The 26,920-nt window shown below is 37.2% G+C and overlaps 1 protein-coding gene across 2 annotated transcripts in view; it reads right to left on the bottom strand.

Moving 5' to 3' along the window:
• MTREX (Mtr4 exosome RNA helicase) overlaps positions 1-26,684 on the bottom strand; it is a 48,372-nt gene extending 21,688 nt beyond the window's left edge. For both annotated transcript variants that reach the window (XM_076362469.1, XM_076362470.1), the window contains exons 1-15: positions 26,559-26,684; positions 26,021-26,152; positions 24,302-24,368; positions 22,019-22,081; positions 21,360-21,472; positions 20,354-20,528; positions 19,270-19,360; positions 18,790-18,914; positions 17,475-17,573; positions 16,581-16,683; positions 16,312-16,443; positions 15,030-15,109; positions 13,487-13,597; positions 12,304-12,405; positions 10,684-10,809 (exon numbers count right to left, since the gene is read on the bottom strand). In XM_076362469.1, coding sequence (XP_076218584.1) covers positions 10,684-10,809; positions 12,304-12,405; positions 13,487-13,597; positions 15,030-15,109; positions 16,312-16,443; positions 16,581-16,683; positions 17,475-17,573; positions 18,790-18,914; positions 19,270-19,360; positions 20,354-20,528; positions 21,360-21,472; positions 22,019-22,081; positions 24,302-24,368; positions 26,021-26,152; positions 26,559-26,674 — 1,635 coding nt within the window. In that variant the 5' untranslated portion in view covers positions 26,675-26,684. The remainder of the gene's footprint in view (positions 1-10,683; positions 10,810-12,303; positions 12,406-13,486; positions 13,598-15,029; positions 15,110-16,311; positions 16,444-16,580; positions 16,684-17,474; positions 17,574-18,789; positions 18,915-19,269; positions 19,361-20,353; positions 20,529-21,359; positions 21,473-22,018; positions 22,082-24,301; positions 24,369-26,020; positions 26,153-26,558) is intronic.
• Positions 26,685-26,920: the final 236 nt, after the last annotated feature.

The following is a 26,920-nucleotide window of genomic DNA, read 5'->3' as shown; positions in this document are numbered from 1 at the left end:
GTCTCTGGTCTGATACACCGAACAAAGATGAGAGAACTTCTGTTGCTGGTGCTAACCAACATATAACACAGCTTTTTTCTTAGACCTGATAAAAGGATTATGTACCCAAGCTCTTGTCTATTTTTCTAAACATATCAGTTATTCTAGGAAAGAGAAATTACCACTCCCTAAAAAGCTTGCTTCTCTACAACAGAGAATGCCATTTAAAGAATGGCATTTACTAAAGAATGACACAGCAATTACACCAGTGTCAGCTAACGGTGGGTCAGATTCCTACAGCAACGTCCACTGCTGTAGCCAGGCATCAGCTAAAGCAGCTGGAATACACCCACCAGCTGGCTACAGCCACCGGCGTATCTACAGACCAACGGAGATCTGGCAAAATGCTGCTGTGACCGCTCCAATCCCACTATGAAACCCTCTTTCCATTCCTGACAATGTTACATAGCTTTAAGGCATAACTTAGCTGTGTGCTTGCAAGATTATCAACTATTTGAAAGAATAAAATCGTGTCACACTCTCACTTAAATGCTATCATAAAGTGAGAAAAGAGAACAATGAACTTTATACAACTAATATATGCACATAACATGCCAAGAAAGACCAAACAATTCCTGCAGATTCACTTTAGAGGCTTTTTTAAAATCAGCACAGTTCAACAGTGAAGAAGGAGTGATTTAATAACAAACTAAAAACCCCAGCTATTTCAAAGATTATATAAAGCAGACTTATTTGAAAGGCAGCATTTGAGCCAGTTGCTGATGTGGCAATTTTTATTTTAAACACATGATCAGCATTTTACAATTTGAAAATAAGATCATTCTACTAAGACAAAGCAGTTAAAATACAAATGCTGTTTTGGCAAAGATTGTGAATTGTTCCTGTTCCTTCATACCATAAACACATCTTTCTCCAAGTTTCAGAAATTCCTGTTTTCTCAGTGTTGTTCTCTAGGCAATACTACATTTGAAATCAAAAGTTTTGCGAAGCTTATTTTTTCTGAAAACTGGAACTGTTACTTCTCCAAATTAAATATGACTATAGTAGCTTTACTGTATTACAATTTCAGCACAGCCAGTGAATTCTGCAGCATGCATTAGTCTCTACTGACTACCCCGGGCTATCAACAGATTCGCATCTAACAGCAGCAATCACCGGGATGCTCTTGCTTCATTTGCCTAGTAGCAACATAGGGATTTTGCAGCTGCATTAGGAAACCTTATAGCAAAATACAGTTGTTCGCCTATACTAAGTACACACAAAACATGACTAGACAATCAGCCTTTTCTGGCAAATTATAAAGACTGGCATGATTACTGAAGAGGCAATTAGTGGTTACCTAAAGACACTGGTCAGATACATATGGTGGAGTGAAAGGAAGAACAGGAGGGGAGGGAAGATAGGATATATAACTGACAGGAAAATGGAAAAGGTGGGCCTTCCTTTCCTAACTCGCTCTCGAAGAGCCTACACAGTATAAAGTGTTCAACTATCCTGGATTTTGCTTGCTGCTAAGATATAATAAGAGGCAAATCAGTTTAACTTACATTTTCTCCGTGATGGTTTGCTCTGCTTGCAATCCCTTTCTCTGCTCAAGCCCTGTGCCACCAGCTCCCAGATCAATTACTTTTCTTTCTTACTTTCTTAAAAATATTGTGAAGCATGTGCATGACATTTAGCTCATGCTCTACTGTAGATCCTCCCATCACAATTAATCAACCTTCTCTTCAACAAGCTAGGGTACGCAATCGTCTGCCTCAAGTTCTCTCAGTCTGTGAGGAAGCCTCTCCCTTGTCTCCAGAGAAAAAGGTCCATATTAGAGAAAGGAAGAACCACCAAAAGCCTAACTGATCAGAGCTGCAATAAAAGTTGATGAGAAAGACTGCCTTGAACAGGCATCAAGAAGTCACTTTCAAACACATGCTGTATCCATGATTTTATTGTTGTTGGAGAACTACCATCCCAGTTCTCCAGCCTCCTTTCTGCAAGTAATCCTCCGCCCTCAGCCCTTCAAAGAGGGCAGTCCCCCCACCCTAAATCTTCAACAGACAGTAGCAACAGATTTATTTCTGAATATTTTTAAAAAAACAAAATGATTTTGCAAGCTTTTTTATCCCTCTGGATGAGGACTGCTTGGATAGATCAACTAAAGTTCTCAGAAATTAATGACCTACTTTGTGTGCTTGCAATCACTTCACTTCTTGAGAAATTTTACACAACTTACCAGGAGTACTCTCTGAAGTTTTCCAAGATTTGGGTTGCAAAAGAATGATTGGTTTAAGCTGATAACATTAAAAATCAAGAACATGACCATAAACAATTCAGTACAGAAACAATTTAGTCAAGAACTATCTGAAAATTATAGCCACTATACACCGTACCCTGTTTAACTGCCAACAGTTTCAGAATGGAGTCTCTTCGTAACACAATCATATCATGCAACAGGGCATTCAGCATTTACTAGTCCTACCATTCCTTGCCCACATAAACTAGAAAGAGATAAAGATTGGGGAGGAGGAAGATTAGTGTCTGGAATTGATATTCACAGGGGGTTTTTCACATTTTTTTTAATTACTGTTAAGACTTGGAAGCCTTGTCTAACCAGAGATGCAAAAGCTGTCATTACTGCATTATGGCACGTAGTGTTGAGCAAGACGTACATTTGGTAAGGGTTACTCTCTCTGTTCTTTCTTATAGTGGGAGAAAAATATTTACATTTTCAAAACTGTTCCCATGCAGAGAGAGGAACAAATTTTGCACACAACTTTCTTGCTCTCCAGCCTCTCACGGAAAATGTGTACAAAGCTTTCACAGGGAATGTAAGATGGTAAATACTGTCTGAAACTAACTCGCAGGGACATTACGAGCTAACAAAGATGAAATAGGCAACCTGCAAAGCAGCAATAAAGTATCTTTCATAATGACACAAATCAGATACCTTAACAGGACATATTTTACACCATTTGGTCCACTGACAGTTTAATTTGTTTATCAGTGTTTCCAGAAATAAGCTGAATGAATGAGTTTCCAAAAAGGAAACAAAGAGCCACTTTACAAAAAGAGCAAAGAACAGAACAAATTGATGATATTTAAAAGGTCTCTCACTTTTTTCCTCATAAGGGGGAAATAAGTACACTTAACTGTCTGTGACAGTTGCCATTATGAATTTCTATGAAAAACCTCATTAAATAAAAATGCAAGTGACTGCTTGATACATCTGTAAGACACAGAAATACCTTTAGTGAAATATTATCAGCACACATTTTTTCCACATATCAATGTTACAGTTATCACATGAATAATCAGATCTCTCTCAGAAATATCAAAAAAGACTGCGTAGTTATACTGACAACAGGATTATCCTGAGCTACATTAGCATGACTGCAAAACCATTAAAACCCCCTTCTGCAGGGTTATTTTTAACAGACAATGGTAAACAGCTATTTTAAGCACAAATTTATTACCAAACTGGCTCACTGCTTTGCCCCAGAAACAGTTGCACCAACACAAACAGAAGCCAATGTGGGTGGCAAAAGACTGCTTCAGCAGGCTTTGCTGATGAAAATACCTCAGGCTTGGGTTCCAGAAATGCTCCAGTTGTAAGAAGAGACTTAAAAGGAAAAAAATGTATCTTGATTTCTCTTGCATGCAACTACCACCATCTGAAGTTAGTTCTGAATGACTGAACTTTTCAGTCTCTAATACAGTAGCTCTTACCATCACAACTATCCTTAGTTTTACTTCAGGCTGGTAACTCGAAGTTCTCTTCTTCCCCTAAGCCTTTTGTCTTCTTTCTGAACTGAACACAGAAAAATGTACAAAGCCCCCTACACACTTGTACCAAGGCATCCCAATTTAACAAAGCAATATTTAAACTCTCAAGCAAATATTTAAAACTACAAATATTTTATACAACACAAATATCATACTTTAAATTAACTTAAACATTTAAAAATTGGCCCTCCCCAAACCAGGATCATAGCATTGCTACATGAATTGCTCTGCACAGAACACAAATGGATGGTGGGAGGAAAGGTAATGTGTTCAATACCACACTGTGCAATGATTCTTTTGGATCTGAGTTGGCCTGGTAACACTATAACTGTATTTGTATAATACATTTGAGAGAATAACTTTGCTCCTTCTAAGTTGGATGAACACAAAGAAAGCTGAAATGGAAGAACCCAAATGGCATTTCTATCTGCACTAGAAGCTAGCTGAGATCCTCAAGACTCACTGGTTTCAGATTTGCTACTACAGGTATCAGGTCAGTGATACGACAATTTACAATTTCAGTAAATATGCAGTATGTTTTAACTTAAAAGAAATGTGTGCCCTAGCAAAGACTATATACTTCTACAAAAAGTTAACATAAAAATAAATTAAAAAAGGAACTTTTGTCTTCTGTTCATCTCATACTTACCTCTTCTGTTTTAAGAATAAGAAGGCAAAGAAAAAAAATCCAGCTTAATCAGTCAAAACACATTTGTATTTGTAGTGATGAGTTTACCAAAGTAAAAGAAAATTTCCCAAAAATCTGTCAGCTGGGAGGAAACTGCTTTCCACAGACTGACCTAATAAAACTTCAAGTAACTTGTGGTATTAACAAGCAGCAAACACAACTAATAAATAATACCAGTTAGCTTAGTCCTACTGGGTCTGAAAAAGCCTGAGGTGAAGTTCAAGAGTGACTAACCATTTTACATGCCATCTGATGCACCCCATCTTCCCACATTTTGGTTGCAAACATCAGGAAGAAGAACTATTTGTTGTCCTCTTCTATCTGCTGGCTTGCATGATTATCTACAAAACTGTGACCCTGTTCACGATGGCATTTGAATACCTGTTTCCCTTAAAACAGCTGAATTCTCCCCATGATTTCATGCTGAAATCTTGTTGACTTCAAGCTTCAATCAAAAAGTTGATTTTAAATTAAGGTTAGAAGTTAAGTACCTTCCCGAATTGAAGCCTGGAAAATTTCTGCAGTGCAAGCTTCATAAGAACAACAGAAGTTTGGCAGTTTACAATAAAAATAAAAATTTCACATTAAAATTATTTTTATCTAATTTTTGATAAAGTATCCAGAATTTTTGTTTCATTGAGATTCTGACCTATGTCAGAACTTTAGATTAGAAAGAATGTTATACTGTCCTCAAACCACTAGCGACAATCTATTTCTTTAGATTTTGCAATGGCTTTTCCAACAAGTGTTAGTGACAACTTCCAGTTGAAGTCTATTTCTCTCCCAAACTAGGCTTTGGCAAATTTTTCAAATCCTGAGGCTTTCTTTTTTTTTCCATATGAGTAAGCTTTAAGTGAAACCAAAGCGCAATAGTATAATTAAGCTAGCATGTTAAGCTGATGTTTGCAGACGGACTGAATGCTGATGGAAGACAGTCTCACTAGAAGGCTTCACCTGCTGTCTTGTGCATAGTCCCAAACAACAAGATTAAATGGAAAGCTGTTACTTACTACTCATTCACAAGTTATGGGAAATTAACTGAAATACCAGTTTGCTTCTCTAAAAATATCTTTAAAGCATTTAGGGAAAAGTAAATGGAAAATCTGCACACAGTACAGTTTTGAAAGGGGTGGACAACCAGCAGTACTAAAGATTCTGCGGAGTCTTTATCATAAAAGTGTAGTAAGCTGTACCATTTCATACCAATTTCAATACAGGCCACGCACAAGAAAACATTATTCATAGACATTGTATCAGGTTATCCTCTAGTCAAAGCAGCTTGTGCTGCAATTTTGCCAAACACTGCGCTAAAAAACTGCTACGCTCTAGCCTGAGTGTACCTTGAGCTTCCTGATAGAGCTTTTCAGCAGCTCCCTGTTCTTGCCTTCTGTGGCAGCCATGCACAGCTAACAACCGCCACTTCTTTACTTCAGACAGTGCTAAGCATTTCATTTGCAAAAAGGACCTCTGTTGATGCTCTACTTCCGTGCTTCTTGCCTGATCATACAGTAAAAATTAAGTACAGTTTGTAAGAGCAAAATGAGAACTTAATGTAACAGAATAAATCTTACCACCTGAAAAAAAATTCCCATTCACTAGAAGGATTTTCTATACATTAGTCAAAGGAGATCATCTGAAGAAAAATACACTGATAATTTCAACACAATGTATATGGGTATTTTAAAGAGTAACAAAGACGAACAACAGTTTTGCACTGTCCTAAATTTCCCTAACAACAACAAAAAAGCACCCAAAAACCCAACCACTCAAACAACAGAACCTATACTTTTACATTAGGTAATTTTTTAAGTTTTACTATTTTTCAACCCAATTCAGGAGCATACACACCCGTATTTATTTTAAAACACAGAAAGACCAATACAGGAGCAGATCCGTGGCCTATCAGTCAATGCCAGACAAGCCCAAAAGAAGGAACAAGCAACCTCACAATCAAAGATTAAGTGAACTACTTCTGCATAAAACAGTATTTCCTTCCTTTAAGTGAACTACTTCTGCATAAAACAGTATTTCCTTCCTTTAACCACTGTTTTTCCTGAATTCTGATTTATCACAGTTTTTTATAGTATTACATAACTATGGCATTTCTCACAACCCGGGCAAGAGTTTTAGCTGCTTGTTACACGTTCTATGTCAGAAATCCACACAAAATTACACTGGTGCCCAAGGCTTATTATTCATTCCTTTTGCAGACAGGTAGCTATGCTTATGCAAAAGTACTAACTTCCAGCAATTTTATCAGATAGCTCCTGTTCCAGAAACTTCCTCTTCTAGCAACTGAAGCTCCTCATCAGCTCCTCACCATTTCCAATCTTACATTTATTGCCAATCAGCATAAATTTACCTATTTTTATGTAAACACTGCTTTTCACGCTAAATAGAATTTTCTTTGTACTTGGGAGTCTGAAAGGAACAGCCATATGTGATACATAGCAGATGATTAAAACACAAAATATCTAATGATGCTGCCTCAATTATAAGGGAACGATGACTTGCCCTTTCAAAATTAAGAACCTTTCCAACAACTGCACAGTGGTCGTATGAGAGCTGTGCAAACAGGCAGGAAGTTAAAGAGAAAAGTATTAAACTGTCTGAATTGCTATCCTGTTCATTTGCCCAGTACAATAAAACAACCTAAAAGTCAAAAAAAATTCAGAAAGACCAGACAGATTTCTAATAGCAGCATGCAGGCCAAATAAGCACAGTACTGCCAACTCTATAAAAGGCGGCCTTGCCAAAGAGCCAGATGTAGCTAGTGGAATATCTCCTACAGCTTGGCATCAGGGCACTTTATGTTCCATACGCAAATGACAAGGAAAGCATAATACTGTATATTTTATCTGGCTAGACGAATGTTTTCTTTCGATTTTTCAGTCCACCTAACTTCTCCTGCGAAGGAATAAGTAGATGCAAAGAACTGATACTCTCAAATTCAAGGCTGAAAAACCTACTTACATTAGCACATTTTCTTTCATCATACAATCATTCATTTCTGTAATGTAATTAGCTAAAAATTTTTGTCTTTTAGAGACATAACAGATTACCACTGTTCAGTAACTCAATTGTCTCTGTACGAATACATGCTTGTAACATGGCTAAATTCCAGGTAAAGAGATGCTGCTCTGGTTTCAAAGGCCATCTAGCGTCAAGGAGAAGCTTTCCGCTTCCTACCTAAACTAACACAATGTAGCTAAAGATTTTAATTAAGGAAACAAAAAAAAATTTCCCATCAAATGTTTCTTAGTATTATGCAAATGTAAAACAACAATTTACTGTCTTCAGAAGGCTATCCAACCATATTGTAAGCATTTAGTTTTACAGATTTGTGCAAGTCACCAGTTTACTAAATATTCAGTGGTCAAATAAATGCTAAGGATAAACAGAAAAACCTAATTACACTGCAGAAGACAAATGTACATTACTGAGTTTAAGAAATATTTACAAATATCATTGTAAGAACTCCATCTAAGATTTGAACTTTGAATTTAAGTTCGAAGTACTGTACACAATGTCGCAATGAACAGTGCCACAGCCAAACAGCACAGCTGCAGCAATACTGCTGGTACTGAAATATGCTCATAGCTCTCACTTCACTGATCGCAGTGTTAGGCAGCTGATAACATTATTCCTAGACGTTTTGCTCTAGTATTCAGGAAATTGTTTGGATCAGACATGCATTAGGGTTGAAGCACTATGACAAAAATGTCCTATGTAAGTGTCCTATCATTCTCAATATGGCTAATTTATGTCTTCTGAAGTTTTCCCTATAAATCTTTAGCTTATCCTGGAGCAAAGCCTCAATACTTGATGTGGCAGCAAAATACTACCTCAAGACATGATCATGATCTTACTGCAGACAAACACTCTCAGTCAGTAAGTAAAACCTAATTCAGACACACTTAATGATGAATACAAAATGTGAATATTGAAGCAATGTTAGCCTGTATACATTCTTGCCCTGTTTTGACATGAAATTTCCTCTAAGTGTTTTGTATTTAAAAAGGAAAATAAGAAGTATTTTTTATGTTGTACTGCTCATCTCATAAAAGATTACTTTTACTGCCTTTTCAGCAATTGGCTGAATAGTTACAGAAGCTACAGAAACATCAATGCCTTCATTAAAGCCCCTTCTGATCTTTTTCAAAGAAATCTTAAATTCAGTCCTTGCTCACAAGTGAAGTAGGGTGAAAAATTAATGAAATACATTAATTTATTTAGATCAGTGGAGAAGAACAAAGAGATAACATAGAAAGCAAAAATGTTGCCATTATTTTTCCCTTTTGTTTCCTTATAATTCAAGATGAAAAAAAAAAAATCGAAGGGCTTATAGTTTCAATACAGGAAATATTCTTTATTATTTCCTTAAAATCTGGACAAAAAAATAGATGATATCAAAAAAATGTCAGTGATCTACTATTTCCTTTTTTCATCTTAATTCACACCGATTGAGTTCTACAGTTCTCAAACAACTGAACTTACAAACTTAAAAAAAAACCCTTCTGAATAGTTAAGCTTATAGAGTAACCTCATAAAGTCTGAAGATAAATAACTGAAATATCAATTTTTCTCAAGCTATTTACAATTATTTCATATAAATTAACTTTTGTGGGATCTTCTTTATAAACTACAGATTACAAGCACACAAAATTAATACTATTTATAAGGAGTGTTTTTTTTCTTCTCTAATTTTTTATCTCCTGCTGTTTAATTTTTCAGCTGTGGAAGTACAAAGGTATAAAGCCTTTATTTAAATAAGCATGCCACAAAATTACATCTATTTTTTTAAATAGTTTTAAAAACTCATAAAAATCCAGAGTCTTCATACATCTCAGAAATGTACACGTGTTAAGTGTGCATATAAACAAATAAATATATGTCCACTCCACTGATAAAACACAAATCGAATCAAGACTAAAAAATAAATTCAAAACCTAATGCTACCATACATGAATGAGTTCCAATACTTTTGAAATTTCTTATTTTACTAATTTCTGGTTAGTTAGCCATAATGTAGCATTCATGAGAATTCTGACTTTAGGAAGCTAAACACCACCTGTAACAGTGATCTAATGTACACATTTATTATGAATTCATAGGTAGCACTGACAGAGCAAGATACACAACAAAGAATCCACATCTGCAAAACTAAGAGCAGCCATGTACATATTTTTCCCCTTGTTCTTCATTTGTCTGAACAAAGTAGAGAAATATCGGCATCTGTTTTTTTTTTCACGAGAAATACATGCTTCTTGTTAACGTACCCTGATACTGACTTAAGATGATTCCCACGATCTATACAAACTCTAATAATACTGTAAGTGCCGTTTTAACATAAATGACCTGCTATTTGTACGGTCTCCTGAATAGCATGCAGAGTAACTCCCCAAGTTTTCAATTTTAACAGGTGTGCACAATTAATGTAAGCAGCCTAAGACAGGCAACACATACAACAGAACACTATGCTTCATTATGGTGATTTTTTTCCATGGAATTTAAATAGAAGTGTAATGTGTGCAATGTTTCACATTCAAATTATAAAGCAAGAGGGTATTATTGTAATAATCTGTAAAAACTTCCATTACAGTTTGGGGAAGCCCTACAATCTAATGCCCATCTCAACCATGAGTGGTTTTTTCAATCTCTTGATTTCCAAACCCCCGAGCTTCCTAAAAGCACTATCAATTTCTCCATAGTTAATTTTAGCTCACTGACAACCACCTCACTCTTATTTATCCTATGTACCTCATTTTTTGCATGACTTGTCCAGTTTGTCTATTACACTGAAAAGTCCATTAATAAAGTTTTATTTCATCACAGAACCAAGCCTTTAATAATTCTTGTGAAAGCTCAGCAAACCTTTTCTAGTTCAGCAATATCCTTGAACTGACTGTAGTCAGCAAGAAACAAACAGAATATTGCAGTAGTAGTGATATCATTAGAAAACAGGATATAATTCTACCTCTCCTGCCTGAGATCTCCTTTATACATAGAAGAATGATATTAGTATTCTAATTTTGTTTCACAATAGAAACTCCTGCTTTAGTAAGAATTCAGTGAAAGCCCATACTCCTTTTAGGAGCTGTCATCTCCTACCTGCATGATCTACATACTTTTTGTTTTAGGTGTGTAATTTTACACGTTACATTATTCAAATGAGAATAACCTTAGTGGGGAGGATAAAAAAAAATTAGCTTCTCTCCTACCTTCAAAAGCTGCTTGCCAATTGTTGGACTCATTTTTTCATCCACCATAAGAATTACTATTCCTCTGTCATCCATACCTCGGCGTCCTGCACGACCTGACATTTGAATGTATTCACCTGAGGATATCTAGGATAAAACAAGAAAAAAAATTAACAAGCATTAGAAAAATAGCAAGAACATATAAAGTGCTATTTACAATTATACAGTAAATGACCCTGATGTATAAAAAGTAGCAAAGGAGAGTTATCTAAGACATGAACTTTTCACAGATTGAATTCATTACTCATAATTGATCATTAAGCTACTAAGATATAAACCCATGACTATGAATAATGTATGTCAGCAGCCTAAGTTAACTAATGGTCCCATAGCTACAGTGATTTCCATAACACGGTGCATCATTTTAATAAGCACAAAAAACATTTTAATAATGTCTTATGTGACGGAAGGTTGCTGGGCATGGTGGAGATTATTTAAATATAATACATCTTCAACATACTGATAATGCATCTTCACCATCTTCAAATAATCTATCATTTCATTCTAATGATTCAAGTGTAACATTCAAATACTGATACCTAGCAAGAGCAGTATTTCCATGCCTACTAACCATGAAATTGAAGAGGTTATATAAAGAACTGGGACATGGACAAGAGCCAGCTATAACTGGTTCCCTATGTCTCAGTTAAGTTATAAAACAGGTTTTTTTTGTCATCTGTGGAACTTGCATTCCCAACAACTTCCTGAGTTTCACTGTAAGTCAGATCTCAAAAACCACTTAAGGAAACTGTGCTATATCATTTTAAAAGCAGGAGTTCCACGTATCTGATACCTCAAAGGTAGCTAATTCTTACATATATCTTAGGCACATGCAATCAGACTGAACAAATTGTGAAACTGAACAGCCCAAACTAAGATTGAAGAGATGTTTACTTTGTAATGCACATGTCAAGTCACTCGTCCTGTTTACCACAATTTTCCCATCTCTGAAAGATGAACCATGACGCTTATTTACAAAGTTTTGCTGTGATGACTTGTAGAGCCTTATTATTATTTACATGTGAATGACATATCTGGTTTTAGTATTTAAAACTTTAAGATTATTTGTTTTCCAGCTGTTTTAAGAACCTGTCTCTCCCTCCGCACATTTCTGTCTTTCTGTGGGCTACCCAAAATACTCTGCTATAACAGAACAATCAATACTCCCCTGAGGTAAACGATCTCCTTTCTTGGGTCTGTTAAAACCTAAATTTAGTGATCATTATATGATACTGAGCCCACTTATTCTCCACATTCCTCTGACACTGAAGAAAATGCTTGGGTCTCACAGTTTTGGACAAGTTATGCAGAAGTCTTAGTCTAATCCAATGTCCACACTAACCTGTGTTTGATGCCCTTTTGCTGTATCTATTAAAATAAATAATCTCATGCATAATCCGAGGAATCTTCTCTTCAGGAATTTGTACACTAATTATAAATGGATTAGTGAACAAAGAAAGATTTTTGAAAGAAAAAAATATTTTCTGCTACATTGAAGTAGGTATGTCAGGAGTAAATTTAATCCTAATAAGGTTTAAATAATGCAATTCAGTTATTCTACAGAAACTGTTTTTCACTTACCCATCGGAAATCTTTTCCATCAAATTTGCTGGCACTTGTAAATAGCACAGTCCTGGCTGGCATATTAATTCCCATAGCAAATGTCTCTGTTGCAAATAAGGCCTAAATAAACAGACTGAAGTTAAGCAAGCAAAAACAAAGGTTCTTAAGCAAACATGCAAATAGTCAGAGATTGCTACATAAAACCTCTCCAGATTTTACTACTTATGTACAGGTACACAGGAACATAGGCACATTCAGTATCTAAAAACTGGACCAAAATCATTCTTTCCCCCTTCCCTTATTTCCTCTGGGAATACATGAACACTAGTTAGATGGGACCATGTGAAAGACTCCAAAAGAAAACACAAGGGGGTGCAAATTATATTAATGAAAAGTAATAGTTAATTTCCACATTCGAACTTTGCAAGAGGAAAATAGCAGTTACCTACACAAAAAACCCCCACAACTTTCATCTAAGGTTAGATTTTTCTGAATGTATGTCCCTTAGGGCAACCAACAAACAGCTTGGTAAGTGTCTACAGTCATTTATAGGAGCAAAATATATCATAAAACAGTTGAAGAAAATGTTAAAGTTAGACATTGTAAGTTTAAATACTTTAGAATAAAATCTGGAACACTTAAAACTAGCCCTGTAATTGTGCACTAATGTAAGACATCTTAGGCAAAGTATTAAAGACTACAAACTTTTCCTTATAGGGAGAAAAAAAAACACAAAACCCAGCTTCAAGAATTGTTTTTTCAGATAAAGATGGAGGCACTTACGAAAATATTTGCATTTCTCAAGGGAAGGGAGCTGGAACCAATTACACCTGTGCCACTGGAACAGCTACAGGCTTCCAGCAGTGCCGTGTGCACCTGTGGAACCCAAGTGTGTAGATCCACAGAACAGAGCCTTTCCCTTCATGTGTGCTCTTTTTAGAATTGCCTACTTACTGGTCCGCACAATGTTCAAAAAAAGTTTTTGGTTAAGTACTAAGCCTTATGCTTCCTGCATAGAATCATATTCAAAACACAAAGCATTTTTCAGTTTGGCATGTGCAATGAGTCGTTCTCCTTTCTCAGTCAAAGGAGCAGATCGCCACTATAATACTACTGTACATTCTAAGCTAAGACATACTTCTCGTTCTTTCAGGATTACTGACTGTGTATTCACAATAGAGAAAAACCTTGAAATATGTACCTTTATTAGGCCCTCAGAGAAAAGAATTTCTATGGTTTCTTTCAAGATAGGAAGCAGACCACCATGATGGATACCAATTCCTCGCTTCAGAAGAGGAAGTACATGCTCAACCTGGGAAGAAACACATAAAGACCAGTAAGCAAATTTTAATATTCATTACTAAAAAATAAAACCTGTACGGAAAACCTCAACACTGCCCTTAGTGTTCATGTAATTCACTATTTCCTGATTTTAAAGACAATAAATACCCCTTCAATATTATCTTCCAGTTAGAACTAGGAATGATATGAAGGGTAAAGCCAGAGGCCAATCTTTTCAATAGGCTAGTCTTAAATTGGGTTAGGCCAACTGTGAAGCTATGCCCTAATTTACACATGCAGTTAGTATTTAAATTTGCCTCTATTAAAAAAAAAAATGCCTCATTTAAAATCATTTTTGGAAATAGTGATCCTGGTATGCATGAGATATTTTTGTTTCAATTTTAGTTGCAGTGATTCCACTTATTGATATGCGCTGTAAAACAGTGAAGTCAGCACCTATGAGAGCCATACAAGGAAATTCAGGCTGTAAATGACTGACTTAATCTCTTAAATTCTAAAAATGTTATACTTCAAACAAATACCTACATAAACTTACCTTTGCCTCTGTTTTTTTCTTTGAAAACAAAGATTCTCATTAACACTCTATTAACACTTGGTTACCACCCCAAACCTAATTCTGAGAATACGTTTTGAGGTATCATTGTCCACAGAGACCAAAACAAATTACTTGGATATAATGCCACTGTATCATACTTACTGTATAAGCTTACAAAAAAACTCAGCACATAACACCTTATATATTGGATTCCTATTTTACATTTTTCTCAAGTTTACAAACAAAACAGGTATGTGGAACCCAAAGCAAGTAGGCATGGCCAAAAATTAAATGGTTGTTTTTTTCAAGGAGAAATTGCCATGTTCACAATAAAGATCACTACATTAAGAAATGATGGACAGAAATAAATAAAGGAAAGAGGGAGGTAGAAAGGAATTATAGTTTCAGTATTTGTTACAAAAGTACTGAATCCTGTAATATTCTGTGCATTTAGAAGCTTGTATTTTTGCACTGTAAAGATAGTCACTATGCTTAGTCATTATACAATAAACTAGAATGCAGATGCACCAACTCAACTTTTTGAAAGGCTCAGCAGTCAATACCTGATAAAGTGCATACTGCATTCTCATTTGAACTATTACCAGACAGTTTTAACCCAGATGTATCTCTTTATAAGCCCTTATGTTTACTTAAAAACATAATTAGAAAAAAATAAAACACAGGGTAGGAACTCCATGGTTTATTTTGGCCTATGTAATTTGCTGGAATCACAACTGGAAGGAATCCTAATCACTGAGTCCTATTTCACAATGCCAAGGAGCAATGCAAGAGATATTAAAACCCGGGGAGATGAATGACAATATCCAGTTTATGATTTCTGTACCCACTATAAAAGACCCATAGAGAACAGGAGAGCAGCAGCTACCCCTATTCAATATCCACTGACCTGAGGAAGCTTTTTGTCTTCATCTGACAGACAATCAATTGCATTATTGAACACTTCTTCAACCATCTTTTTTTCTTCATCTAAGAAGGCAATTTGTAAATTATTACAAAATCTAGAAGGCTAGTACCATATGTAAATAAAGCATTACCACATTCTAATATTTACAAAAGTTTACAATAAAAATAGCATGGAAGACTGTGAAGTCTACACAAAACCACCCACATTGGGTCAGATGATCAAGACTTGAATGTAAGCCTGAAGGAGCCTAACAGTAGCCAGAAGTAGATGCTCGGGGAAAAGGAAAACAGAACAAACCTGGCAGAATAATCCAAACTTCAGCTATTTCCAAGCTCAGGATTTCTCAGTTTTATGTACTTTCTGTCTGTTTCATAAACTTTGCCCTGTTTCTATTGTACCTACTAGTCTGTATCTGCATGAACATAGAGGCTCTTCCTCTTCCCCATTAATTTGCAAAGTTTACACCCTTTCTACTTAAGTAGTACAAATATCAAGAACATATCTTAAAAGGCATGACTGAAGAAAACATACAAAAATGCATCTTTGCACTTGTGCATATCTTTACGTTTTCTGACAGAAACGGCTGCATTATTTTGCAAAACTGAACCAGAACATGCAAAGATTGGAGTAAGTAAGCAAGAAAGAACCCTGAACAGTTCACAAACACGAAGTTCCTTATTTTGTTAACAACTCTTGACATTTCCAAGAAGCAATGAACTTAAACTTATTTTCCAAGCTTGGTCTTAATCCAAAATGAAAAAATCTTCCTTGTTTACCCCTTTAGGGTTTTTCTTTGTGGAGAAGGGGGAGGAAGGAAAGAAAGAAAACTGGACTGAATAGTTGAGAAAGAACAATCTAGTGGTTTGTTATACAGTTGTTTTGACTTTGAGAGAATACTCATTTTTCTAATGGACTTAATATGAAAATTTTGGGAAATACATTTGTTATGATCAGTCTTCTCCCATTATAGATAGAATTTTCTAGGAACTTTTGTGCTATTATTACAGTGAACAGGATTTTGGAGAAAGAAATAAAGTTTAAAATAGTGGAACAATTCAACATCATGATGACCAAGTACTCTCTGTGCACCAACAGTTTCCTACTGAAAATAGCCTGATGTACTGGCATAGTAAATAAAAAAGCAGTATGTATTTTTCATTTGTTTTTACACAAAAAGTCCCAAAGGAAACAGAAGTATCTAACCAGACTAACATTTCACATCAAACTACAATTGTGAATAAAACTGTATTTTATTTATCTGTACCTGTATTGAAATCTAACTTTGTCATCTGAAGTGCATAGGCTTCGCAGTCTTTCTTACTGAAGCTGAAAATAATCACAGGTTGGAAATTCCTTTCCATGATCATTTTCACAATCTTAAAAACATTTGAAGGACCTGCAGAGAGATTACATTAATTTAAATATAATTTTAGCAAAAAAGTATCTTATGGAGTAATTGAGACACAAGCACAACTTGCATACAACTTCGTTGTATTATACAAAAAGTTACTTTAGAATGGGATTCAAACTCACCTTTTGTTCCTCCTTTCCTGCCTTTCTGGTCCCCTTTTGCTAAGTCTCCTGCATCTCTAAGCACTTGCATTGCTGTATTAAAATTGTCTTCTCTGAAATCTCCCTAGATATAAAACACAACCTTTGTAAGCAATTACTTCTTACATAGCCCACTGAAAAATACTTAGTGCTTTGCACAGCCAGTACCATTACCCCATATTTACAGGCAGAAGGACAAAAACAATGCATAAGCTAGCAAGTGTGTTTACTAGGTCAGTGGCACAGCTCAGAATTACATTGGTGCCTCTGAAGTTACTACCCATTGTTCTATCCACCACACACACCATCAACCATGCTAGACCTGCTGAATGACACAATACCAAAACTGACTTTTAGGAATGTCTACATGAAACTACACTGCCCAATGAAGACCTAGCTTCAAGTGCAGTACTACTGTTGATGGCATTAGCTACTGCTGTGCAAGCCAATGATGGATTTTAAACAAGTCGTAACTTCAAAATCACCTAAAGACACAAAAATATTTTGCCCCCTCAACCAAAGTAAAATTTAGATGCTACCACATTTTCTTTTGAGTGAGAAACAGTAGAAGAAACATCAGCTACTTTGCAGATTTACAGAAAGCAGCATGCACTTCGGGAAACAAAGCAAGGATGAGGGCACTTACGACATCTCAGCAAACTATTACTCAGCTGACTACACGACATTAGATAATAAGACCAACCTCTTCTATAAGACTCCAAAAATCTAACAGCAATTCAGAGATCACCGTTACCCATTTGTACTTCATTTTAACACAAACATCCTTTGTATAGCCAATCCAAATTTTGCAAGAGATCAAGCTCGTGACTGATATGCGAGGAAAAAGATCTTTCAAACAAACTGAATATTCCTTACATTTTCATCAACAACCAGATGGAGTCCATCTCCTCCTGCTGGGAATATATAATGCTGCAGTGGAGTAGGTCGATAGTCAGTGTAAATCACATGGCAAGGCTATGAAGAAAGAACAGCATACACATAAATATTTAATGTTTCTAATTGCATTATAAAAAACACTTGCTTGATGGAAAATCCAATACATTACTTTCTGGCTTTTAGAAAGATGTATTTTAATAGCAAGACTCACAGAAACTAAGATAACAAATGTTCTTTCCTGAATATGGATTTTGTACTAATGACATTGCTTAAGAAAATGGAAGTTTGCAAATCCTTTAGAAGAACACAAGTTGGCTATAAAAACTCTTTCTTATGAACACAAAAACTAAGGACAGGTAATATTTCCTTCTGTATTATTACTCAAAAATCCTAACACCTTTTAAAACCAAAGGAAAAACTGTTAATTTCTATTTTGTAAAAAAGCCTGCAGTATTTCTTACACCACCTGAAAAAGGCACACAGTAGAAGTTAAAAAAACATTTAAGGTTTTAATGCATGGAGAAAGCTTGTGTTTTTTTTTCTTTCCTAAACACTTCCTTTAAAACATTTATTACATAATTCTGCTTTAAAAAAAATCACAGTCTAGTGTTCTGCAAAACATAGTCAAGGTTTTGTGCCAAGCTTAAATTGACATCTTTTATATTACACTCCTTTCATCACAAACAACACAAGAATCAAGCCCTGGCGTATTTTCAAAGTTTAAAATTGGACCAACCTCTTGTGGATATTAACTTCCCTAATTCAAATTCCCATATTATTTGCTGCAAAAGCATCTCTTAAAAAAACAGAATAAAATAAACCTAATGTTTACGGGACACGATGGATTTCTTACATTCCTCTTTTCTTACTTTGTTTGCATGCATATATAGTATTTCCTATGGATTTATGATTTACTTTTGATTTCCACATGGCCTTTTTACAGAGCTCTTCAAATTCTCCAAATAACCTCTTGTCTATCAGCCCTCTGAAAATCAGAGCACGTTCATTGTGTCTCATAATTGAGAATGTTTGTTGAAATCAAGCTGGTGTCTAAATAAGTGAGGAAAATAAACTTTAAAGAAACAGCTTTAATGTTGCTATGTAGAACCAACAGCCAGTACAGCTGCAAAAGCTAGGAGTACAACCCAAGAAGCCAGGACTGATCTATCCATTATTTATAAGCAATAAGAAGATGACTAAAAAAACGCTCACAGGTTCAGTTCTCATCAACCAAAGAGACAATATTATGTCACAAGACAACAAGGATGGAGGTATAGCACATCAGAAACATTACCTGTTTGTGAAGATGACAGATCCATTCAGCAAACTGACGGGCATTTGGAATAGTTGCAGAAAGGAACACATAATGAACATTGTCAGGGAGCAAAATAATTGTCTCTTCCCAAACCACACCACGTTCTGAAAATGGAAAAGTCACATGGGAAAATTTATGTGATTAATGCCTACTTTTCAGCTCCGAAGCCAAAGAACAGCATGCTTAAAGACAAAATAAAACAAAAACTAAAAAAAGCCTCCCCTAAACAAATGGGGTATATCAAATGCCCTCAAAGTGGCTTTTGCCTTGGCAAAGAAAATGCAGACTGCGACACAATAACTCTCTTATATAGTAGAAAACAAATTCTGAATGATTTATGCACAAAGATGACTGATTTTAAGAGAGAGAATAAAGATTTAATTCTTCAAAAGGAAAAAAAATTTGTTCTTGGTGGGAAAAAAAAAATTCTTGAAAAGAAAAATTGTACATATAGGATACCTGAATCTCTCATGTAGTGAATTTCATCAAAAATAACCCATGCGACTTCTCGCATAACCTCAGAACCTCTGTAGAGCATACTTCTCAAAATCTAGAAAAGGAAAAAAAAATTGAGATCCATCACATGAAATAACAACAGTCACATGTCAGTAAGAAACTGCCAGAATTTTTGGTTCTCATTTACATGGCAATATGAAATCATATTTTGCACAAAACTTAAAAGCATTTAAAGATTGGCTGTGAGATGCCTTCCAAGTTGATTCCAATCTAACAAATCTCATGCTATGAAATGAACTGGTTTCCCTGCAGGAACAGTGAAGGAACATGAAAGAAAAAACATTATTCTTCTCCCAGCCTCTATGTGGCACCATATGTGTTACAGGTCTACAGATCTACTTCTGCCAAGCCGCCTTCTTCCCTCGTCCTAATAGGTAACCTCTCTGTGATTAAGAGGAAATCTTTTGTCAGAAATCAAGTCATCCTGTCTCTCCACCCAATCTTTCCCTACCAGAGTTTTCTCTGTAAGACTGTTTACTCCTTTGAGATAAAGACAGAAAGAGGAAAATTCCAACTCATGGCTGGACAGATATCTATGGCAGAAATATGACAAAACTGTGCCAAGAGTACTTTGTTACCAAAGGAGAAAAGCTGTATATTCCTGGAGTACTAGCATCTAGCGTGAACCTCTCAACTATCACTCAATGCTTTTCCTCTCCCCATTTTGTTTCCCTAGAACAAAATACTGACCCTACAGGATTCAGTAAGTCTGACTGACTTTCAGTACTTCACATCTATCCAAAGAAAACTCAGTGTCTCGAGCATTCAGGAAATTAAGTTCTGCCTTTCTCCATGCGAGAATGAAAGTTCCTGACTGAGAGTACAAAAGCATGAATTTACAGAGATTTACCTAACTTTTTCAATAACCAAAGGTTAAAACATTAAAGGAAGGCATAATGAACTTCATAACATTTTCTACCCTAACTGGGCTTATTATGATAACTTTAATCATTTAATATTAGACCTTCTCAGTCAAAAAAGGGTAGAAGAAAACACAGGCAGATCAAGAATTAATGTCTGATCTTACCTCAGTTGTCATTACCAGACAAGAAGCTGTAGGATTAATGGTGACATCCCCAGTCATCAAACCAACATCCTGAAATTCTTCATACATCTCACGGTACTTCTGATTACTCAAAGCTTTAATTGGACTCGTAAATATCACACGCTGTTTCTCCCTCAAAGCCAGGGCAATTGCATACCTGTATTCAAACATTGTACATATTAAAGTTGTCAGGAAGACATTCAGAGTATTACTTTCCTCTAATCTTCTGCTTAAAAAAATAAAATAAAATATGCAATTCAGGTAGAATGACATGAAGCATTTTGTATCTAGATTATTAAGTTCAGTGCAATCTTAACTCAACTATGTATGCCTCTTTGGAGAGCGACAAATCATTGACAACAAGTTAACTGATTTTTATGGACATCAGGGCACATCTAGTTTAATCTAAAAATCTAATTATCACTGTCTCATGACAAACTATTATTATTTGAACCCATGCTCTAATATATCTACATGTACATCTCACTTTTCCCCTCAGGTCAGCAAAGCCACTCCATTGTCAGACCAAACCGTGACAAAAAACATATGCTATCTTTTAAACATTTATTGCCCGATAAACACCAAGTTGCAAATTGAATCAAACCAGTGCTTCTGACAAAGCGAAGAAAACACACAAGAACTCCTTATTAGTTATAGACAGGGGCTAGAAAACAAAGGTATTTTTTTCTAAATTCATGCAAATCTGTATTGCAGAAACTTTCCTTTCAATCTATACAATAACATCTCAACAAAACCAGATTGTTTCAAAATAAAAGGTAAGCTTAAACACGAATTAAGCCTTTCACTACCCACTAAACAAGAGGAAAGAAGTAATTTTTATATTCAAGAGATTTCAATTCAATTCTAACACTGATGGTCCAAACTTTGTATCAAGAAACTGAGACACAACAGCTACTGATGGTTCAACAAAATCACACGACAAACATCACACCATTCTCTTATTAGAGCCTGTCAGAAAATTACTTACTCTGCACAAACAGTTTTACCAGCTGATGTATGAGCCGACACTAACACAGACTGGTTATTATCTACACAAAGAATAGCTTCTCTCTGAAAGGCATCAAGAATAAATGGATATTCCTAAAAAGAAAAGAAGGCAAAAACATTACATATTTTTAACACAGACTGTTACTTACATCTAATTAATTTTGTGACTTATCTAGTGTGCAAATTACAGGCAGAAATTAAATCCTGCAGGTTTTTATAACTTCAACTGATCTTAATCCAGTATTTTGCAATTACTTTGTATTTAAATAATTTTATCTAATACCACACCTAAGATCTTTGCTTATGTCTTGTTGTCATATCAAATGAAAATCTTGCCCCGATGACTGAATTTTCTCTAATTTACTCATTTAGGAAGAGAAACTACAGTGTACAGCTGAAGCCACCACCTGATGTTGTAGAATAGAATTGAAATCACAACAGCGTATCCACCCCATTCAACCGCATTATTTTACGCTACCGAATTTAAAATATAGAAACACCAATCTTACTTACGACAGCCCATCTTTTCAAGATACTTTTTTCCAAGCCTTACTTACATAGTACATAATTTTTCCCTCTACCCTCATCTACTGTCTAAAGCATATGCAAAAAGAAAAATAAATGCAATCTATCACATACTTTTGCAGCTTTTCCAGTTCTTGGCTTCAGACCTGTGAAGTCTTCATCTGCTGGAAGTGCAACCTATAAAATACATTTTAAATTAGAACAGTTGCACAATTCTTGGTGTCCACTACAGTGACATGGCAAGCTATGAAGAGCTGGGACAGGAGATGTAAAGTGCATGAAAACTAGTTCGAATTTCCATTATTCTGTTTCTATGAGCTCATATGTCAAGGTTTCCTTCCTTCCTCTCGGTGTTCTTCAACCACCCTCTCCATCCTCCTGCCCCAACAATGCTCCTTCTCTCACCTCTCTGATACTCCCTACTGTCTTGTGTGAAATATTTCTCCTTCATCTACCTTGGAATATTAGCCCTTAAGGCCAAGACAGAGTCATGGCTTCTGACCAGTGGATGTTAGAAGCAATTACTCAGCTCACATTGATAACACTCCCTTTCCAAGGACAATGTACTTATTCAGGTAAAGTTCCCGTTCCTGGCCAATATCTAACATTCATTCATACCAAATATTTAAGCTCTCTTCAGTTACTAAGTAATGGCAAACCTCTACCAGACATCTCAAGATAACAAAGATTGCACAGACGCATGGGCTTTAAAACCTGTATCATAAACTGTAGATACATTTCCTTCATTACAAAGGTCTAATCATACAGGGTCTTTGAATGTGACCCTAATTAACTTGAACTAGTTCTAGAAGACAGCACAGAAAAGAAAATGAGTATAAAAGTACAAGGAAGTTAAAATCTACGTATTTAATTCTCATAGAAACTCTTTCTGACAATCATCTTTGGATGAAGGATGAAGGATATTAAAAAAAAAAGTCAAATAAAAATACTTCCGATTTTTCATATTTTAAATTGTATTTGTATCTATTAACACAATTTTAAAATGGATAGTTTTCATTATTTTGCTTTTACATAAAAAAACCTTTTTTCCCTTTTTACCCAAATGTAATTTTCAACAGTAATCAGCCTTACAAGAAAGCCTTTCATTCTTGAACCAGAATAGCAAAATATTTCAATGCACTGCCGCATACTTAGCTCGCACTATGAACACAGAGCTATTTTAACAACCAGTAGGTTTTCCTCCTCCTCAACAGTACTCAGAATGTGCTTGGTACCTTTCAAATATGGAAACCTAGCAACATTATCATTGAGCTTTTCACAATCACTCATTTTATTGCAAATATCATTCAAACTGCTTCTGGTAAGATACCTCACTAATTTTTCAAGTGCATTTTGTGCATGCTCAATGCCAGATACAGACCTCAAACTCTTTACAAGCCTGTTCTACCTTAAATATAACATGAAATAATGTATCTGCTTGAGGGTACGAAGGCTCTGCAGAGGGGGTCCATACAGGCTGGATCGATGGGCCAAGGCCAACTGTATGAGATTCAACAAGGCCAAGTGCCGGGTCCTGCACTTCGGCCACAACAACCCCATGCAGCGCTACAGGCTTGGGGAAGAGTGGCTGGAAAGCTGCCTGTCGGAAAAGGACCCCCTGGGGGTGCTGGTCAACAGCCGGCTGAACATGAGCCGGCAGTGTGCCCAGGTGGCCAAGAAGGCCAATGGCATCCTGGCCTGTATCAGAAATAGTGTGGCCAGCAGGAGTAGGGAAGTGATCATGCCCCTGTACTCGGCACTGGTGAGGCCGCACCTCGAATACTGTGTTCAGTTTTGGGCCCCTCACTACAAGAAAGACATGGAGGTGCTGGAGCATGTCCAGAGAAGGGCAACGAAGCTGGTGAAGGGTCTGGAGCACAAGCCTTATGAGGAGCGGCTGAGGGAACTGGGACTGTTTAGCCTGGAGAAAAGGAGGCTGAGGGGAGACCTCATCGCTCTCTACAACTCCCTGAAAGGAGGTTGTAGCGAGGTGGGTGTCGGTCTCTTCTCCCAAGTAACTAGCGATAGGACGAAAGGAAATGGCCCCATGTTGCACCAGGGGAGGTTTAGCTTGGACATGAGGAAAAATTTCTTCACTGAAAGGGTTGTCAAGCATTGGACCGGGCTGCCCAGGGAAGTGGTGGAGTCCCCATCCCTGGAGGTATTTAAAAGACATGTAGATGTGGCACTTAGAGACATGGTGTAGTGGTGGACTTGGCAGTGTTAGGTTTATGGTTAGACTCGATGATCTTAAAGGTCTTTTCCACCCTAAATGATTCTATGATCCTATGATATAATAAATACAAGTGCAATAAACAATATTATAATACTGGCAGTAATACATATAATTCTATGAAACAAGCCCGTATTTTTCATGTGCATTTTCATTGCACTTACCTCATGTGTACAACCTTCAACAGTTTCCACAGCTTGCACCTTTACTTGAGGCATCAGGTCTGCCAGACTAAAAACATATGAGTTAGGATTGCCAAAAAGGTATTTAAAAATCCTGTTTTCTTTATAAATACGAAAATCTTGAACTTGACCTCTACTTTAACTGCAACATTAAAAAAAGGATGCACAAACTTGAAACGGACAGTTGGCAGAGTCTACTACCAGGACTAAGAATACCTATAAGTGTTAAAATTTTGCTACTATATGAATATACTTTAGCTACTGCTTTGGGATTTGTAACACCTTAAAAACTCGTACCACAAAACAGTACTTGGATCGCCTTTGTTCACATGAAGTTTTCTGATGAAATGGGGATTTTTTTCAATATACAACAAAGCAAAATTCAAGACCTGCTACTAGTCATGACACTGAATAACAGCAGCCTGAAGCATCCCAAGCAGCTGCCTGAAGACAAGACCCCTCTTTTCTTTACTAGTCTCTTCTCTCCCGGCCACAAGAAAGGGCTAATGTCTCATTGCATAGAAGTGTTTTTTTCTGACGGTTTTAACATACTTAGTAAGCTACTGTGGGCAAGTGTATGTTCTACTGAGACCACTATCACAGCAACTGACTTAAAATGTTGACTCTGGTTCTGTTTTGCTTCTATACAGGTACCCTTTGTTTACAGTGTTCCGAGAAGCCTTCTCATGACTTTCTCACAGAAAATCTTACCTTGAACTTAGGAAAAATTACCATGTAAGACCAAATGACAATCCAGACCAGAATTCTGTCTCGCAGAAGTCACTAATACATCACCCAGAGAAAAGTATAAGAACACAGCAAGCACATAATTTTTAGAAGAGTTTTCTGTATCTTGAGCTAGGAGGTACACATCTGTATTTGGCAGCTCTGGAAGAATTTTTATTCCATGAATCCTCCTAATCATTTTCTGAACCAACATGAACTTCCAAGTTCCCAAGAATCTCTTAAGATACACTAAGCTGAAAAAGTACCCACACTGTCCCTTCAATCTGTTTTCAAAACCCCTCATAATATACATCATGAAGTTCTGGAAAGAAAAGAGGGAGAGACATGCAGATCCTAAAGCACAGAAATGCCATTCTGGCTTCCCTTCAGCTGCCTTATCGCCCCAGCTGTCGACATGTCCAAGTATATCCCCGTCTCCATGTCAAATACCTGCCATTTATGCTCAAATTTAAAAGCATGCCCGTACTTAAGATTCCAAATATTTGCTGCAGTTATAATCTTACGTGCCTCAAAAGCCTTATTTCTGTCTCCTTGGTCAAATTCTTCCTCCTGTATCCCAAGCCAATTATGTCTTTCAGTGGCACGGTACACAGCAAGCCTGCCTCCTCCCATGTGCCTCACTGCTTATCTCTTGCTATATGCCTGAAATCAACACAGTGGCTTTGACCAATAACTACCGATCCAAATGCAGTAACCACAAATGCATGAACATTTCATACTGCAGTTGCCTATCTGTCCGCAATATTATTTTAAACAGACCCAGTGCTTGTCACTGCTGAAGCCGTACTACCAGCACATCATCACTTATATAGATAATGGAAAATCAACTTCATATGCAAATTCATCTTTGTATGAAAACACTGCAAAGCTACTTATGTTGACTATTCACAATTAGCATATAGCTAACCAGTATGTCCTGCTATGATTTCCTTACACATTAAGCTGGGCACTTACTTAGCATCTTCTGATACAACATCTTCCAATTTTGGCTTCTTTCCCAAAACGGCATCTTCGGTACTATCAACCTCAACTTCCCTTTTAGGCTTCCCTGTCGCAGCTACTGAAGATTTTTCCTCCGATCGTTTTCTGCAACATCAATAAACAACAAATTTAAAGTTTGCCTAGTTTATGTATTTATTTTCAGAAAAGAAATCAGGTGTCCTACGGGCAACAGTGCCCACATTGCACCACCAACAGAGCACAACCCGGGTAACTCCACCCACGAAAACCGCCATGGGTTTCCAAATCTCTTCCCGGACGAGCTTGCCCCCAGGTCCCCGCGCTCCCCAGTCGCCCACTGCACCCGGGCTGGCTACAGCTTTGGGGCCAGAGATCCCAGGAAAGCGTGTCCCTTTAGGCTGCACCGACTCCCCGGTCCCGAGGGGGTTCAGGAGCTCAAACAAGCTGGCAGAAGCCAGGTCCAGCGGTGCGGTCCGAGCTCAGCCGCCAGAGCACCGCCGGCCCTGCTCCCCCGACACCCCACCGCCCTCACCCCGGTCTCCTGGCGCCTTCGGTGGTGCCCACTTTGCTCTTCTTGGCGCCGGAGGCGGCGGCGGCCGAGTCCTCCTCAAACACGCTGAAGAGCTCGTCCCCAAACGCGTCCGCCATCTTCCCCGCCGGTCCCACAATGCCTGGCGCGGGACAGCCTCCCCCACCCCCCCGGATCCTCTCCACCCCTACCCCGGCGCTGCACCCCGAGGAGAAACAGAGCCCCCCGCCGCCCCCGGGTACCGGTAGCCCCACGCACGGCCCGATCCCGATCCCACCCCGCCAGCACCGGGACACCGTAAGCCCCCCTGCAGCGCAAAACCGCGCCCCGGCAAGCCCTTCCCACAACCCCCCGCGGCCGGCGGT

This window comes from Aptenodytes patagonicus, chromosome Z, assembly GCF_965638725.1.
Source record: "Aptenodytes patagonicus chromosome Z, bAptPat1.pri.cur, whole genome shotgun sequence".
Classification (NCBI taxonomy): domain Eukaryota; kingdom Metazoa; phylum Chordata; class Aves; order Sphenisciformes; family Spheniscidae; genus Aptenodytes; species Aptenodytes patagonicus.
This window is presented reverse-complemented; position numbering and strand designations above follow the sequence as displayed.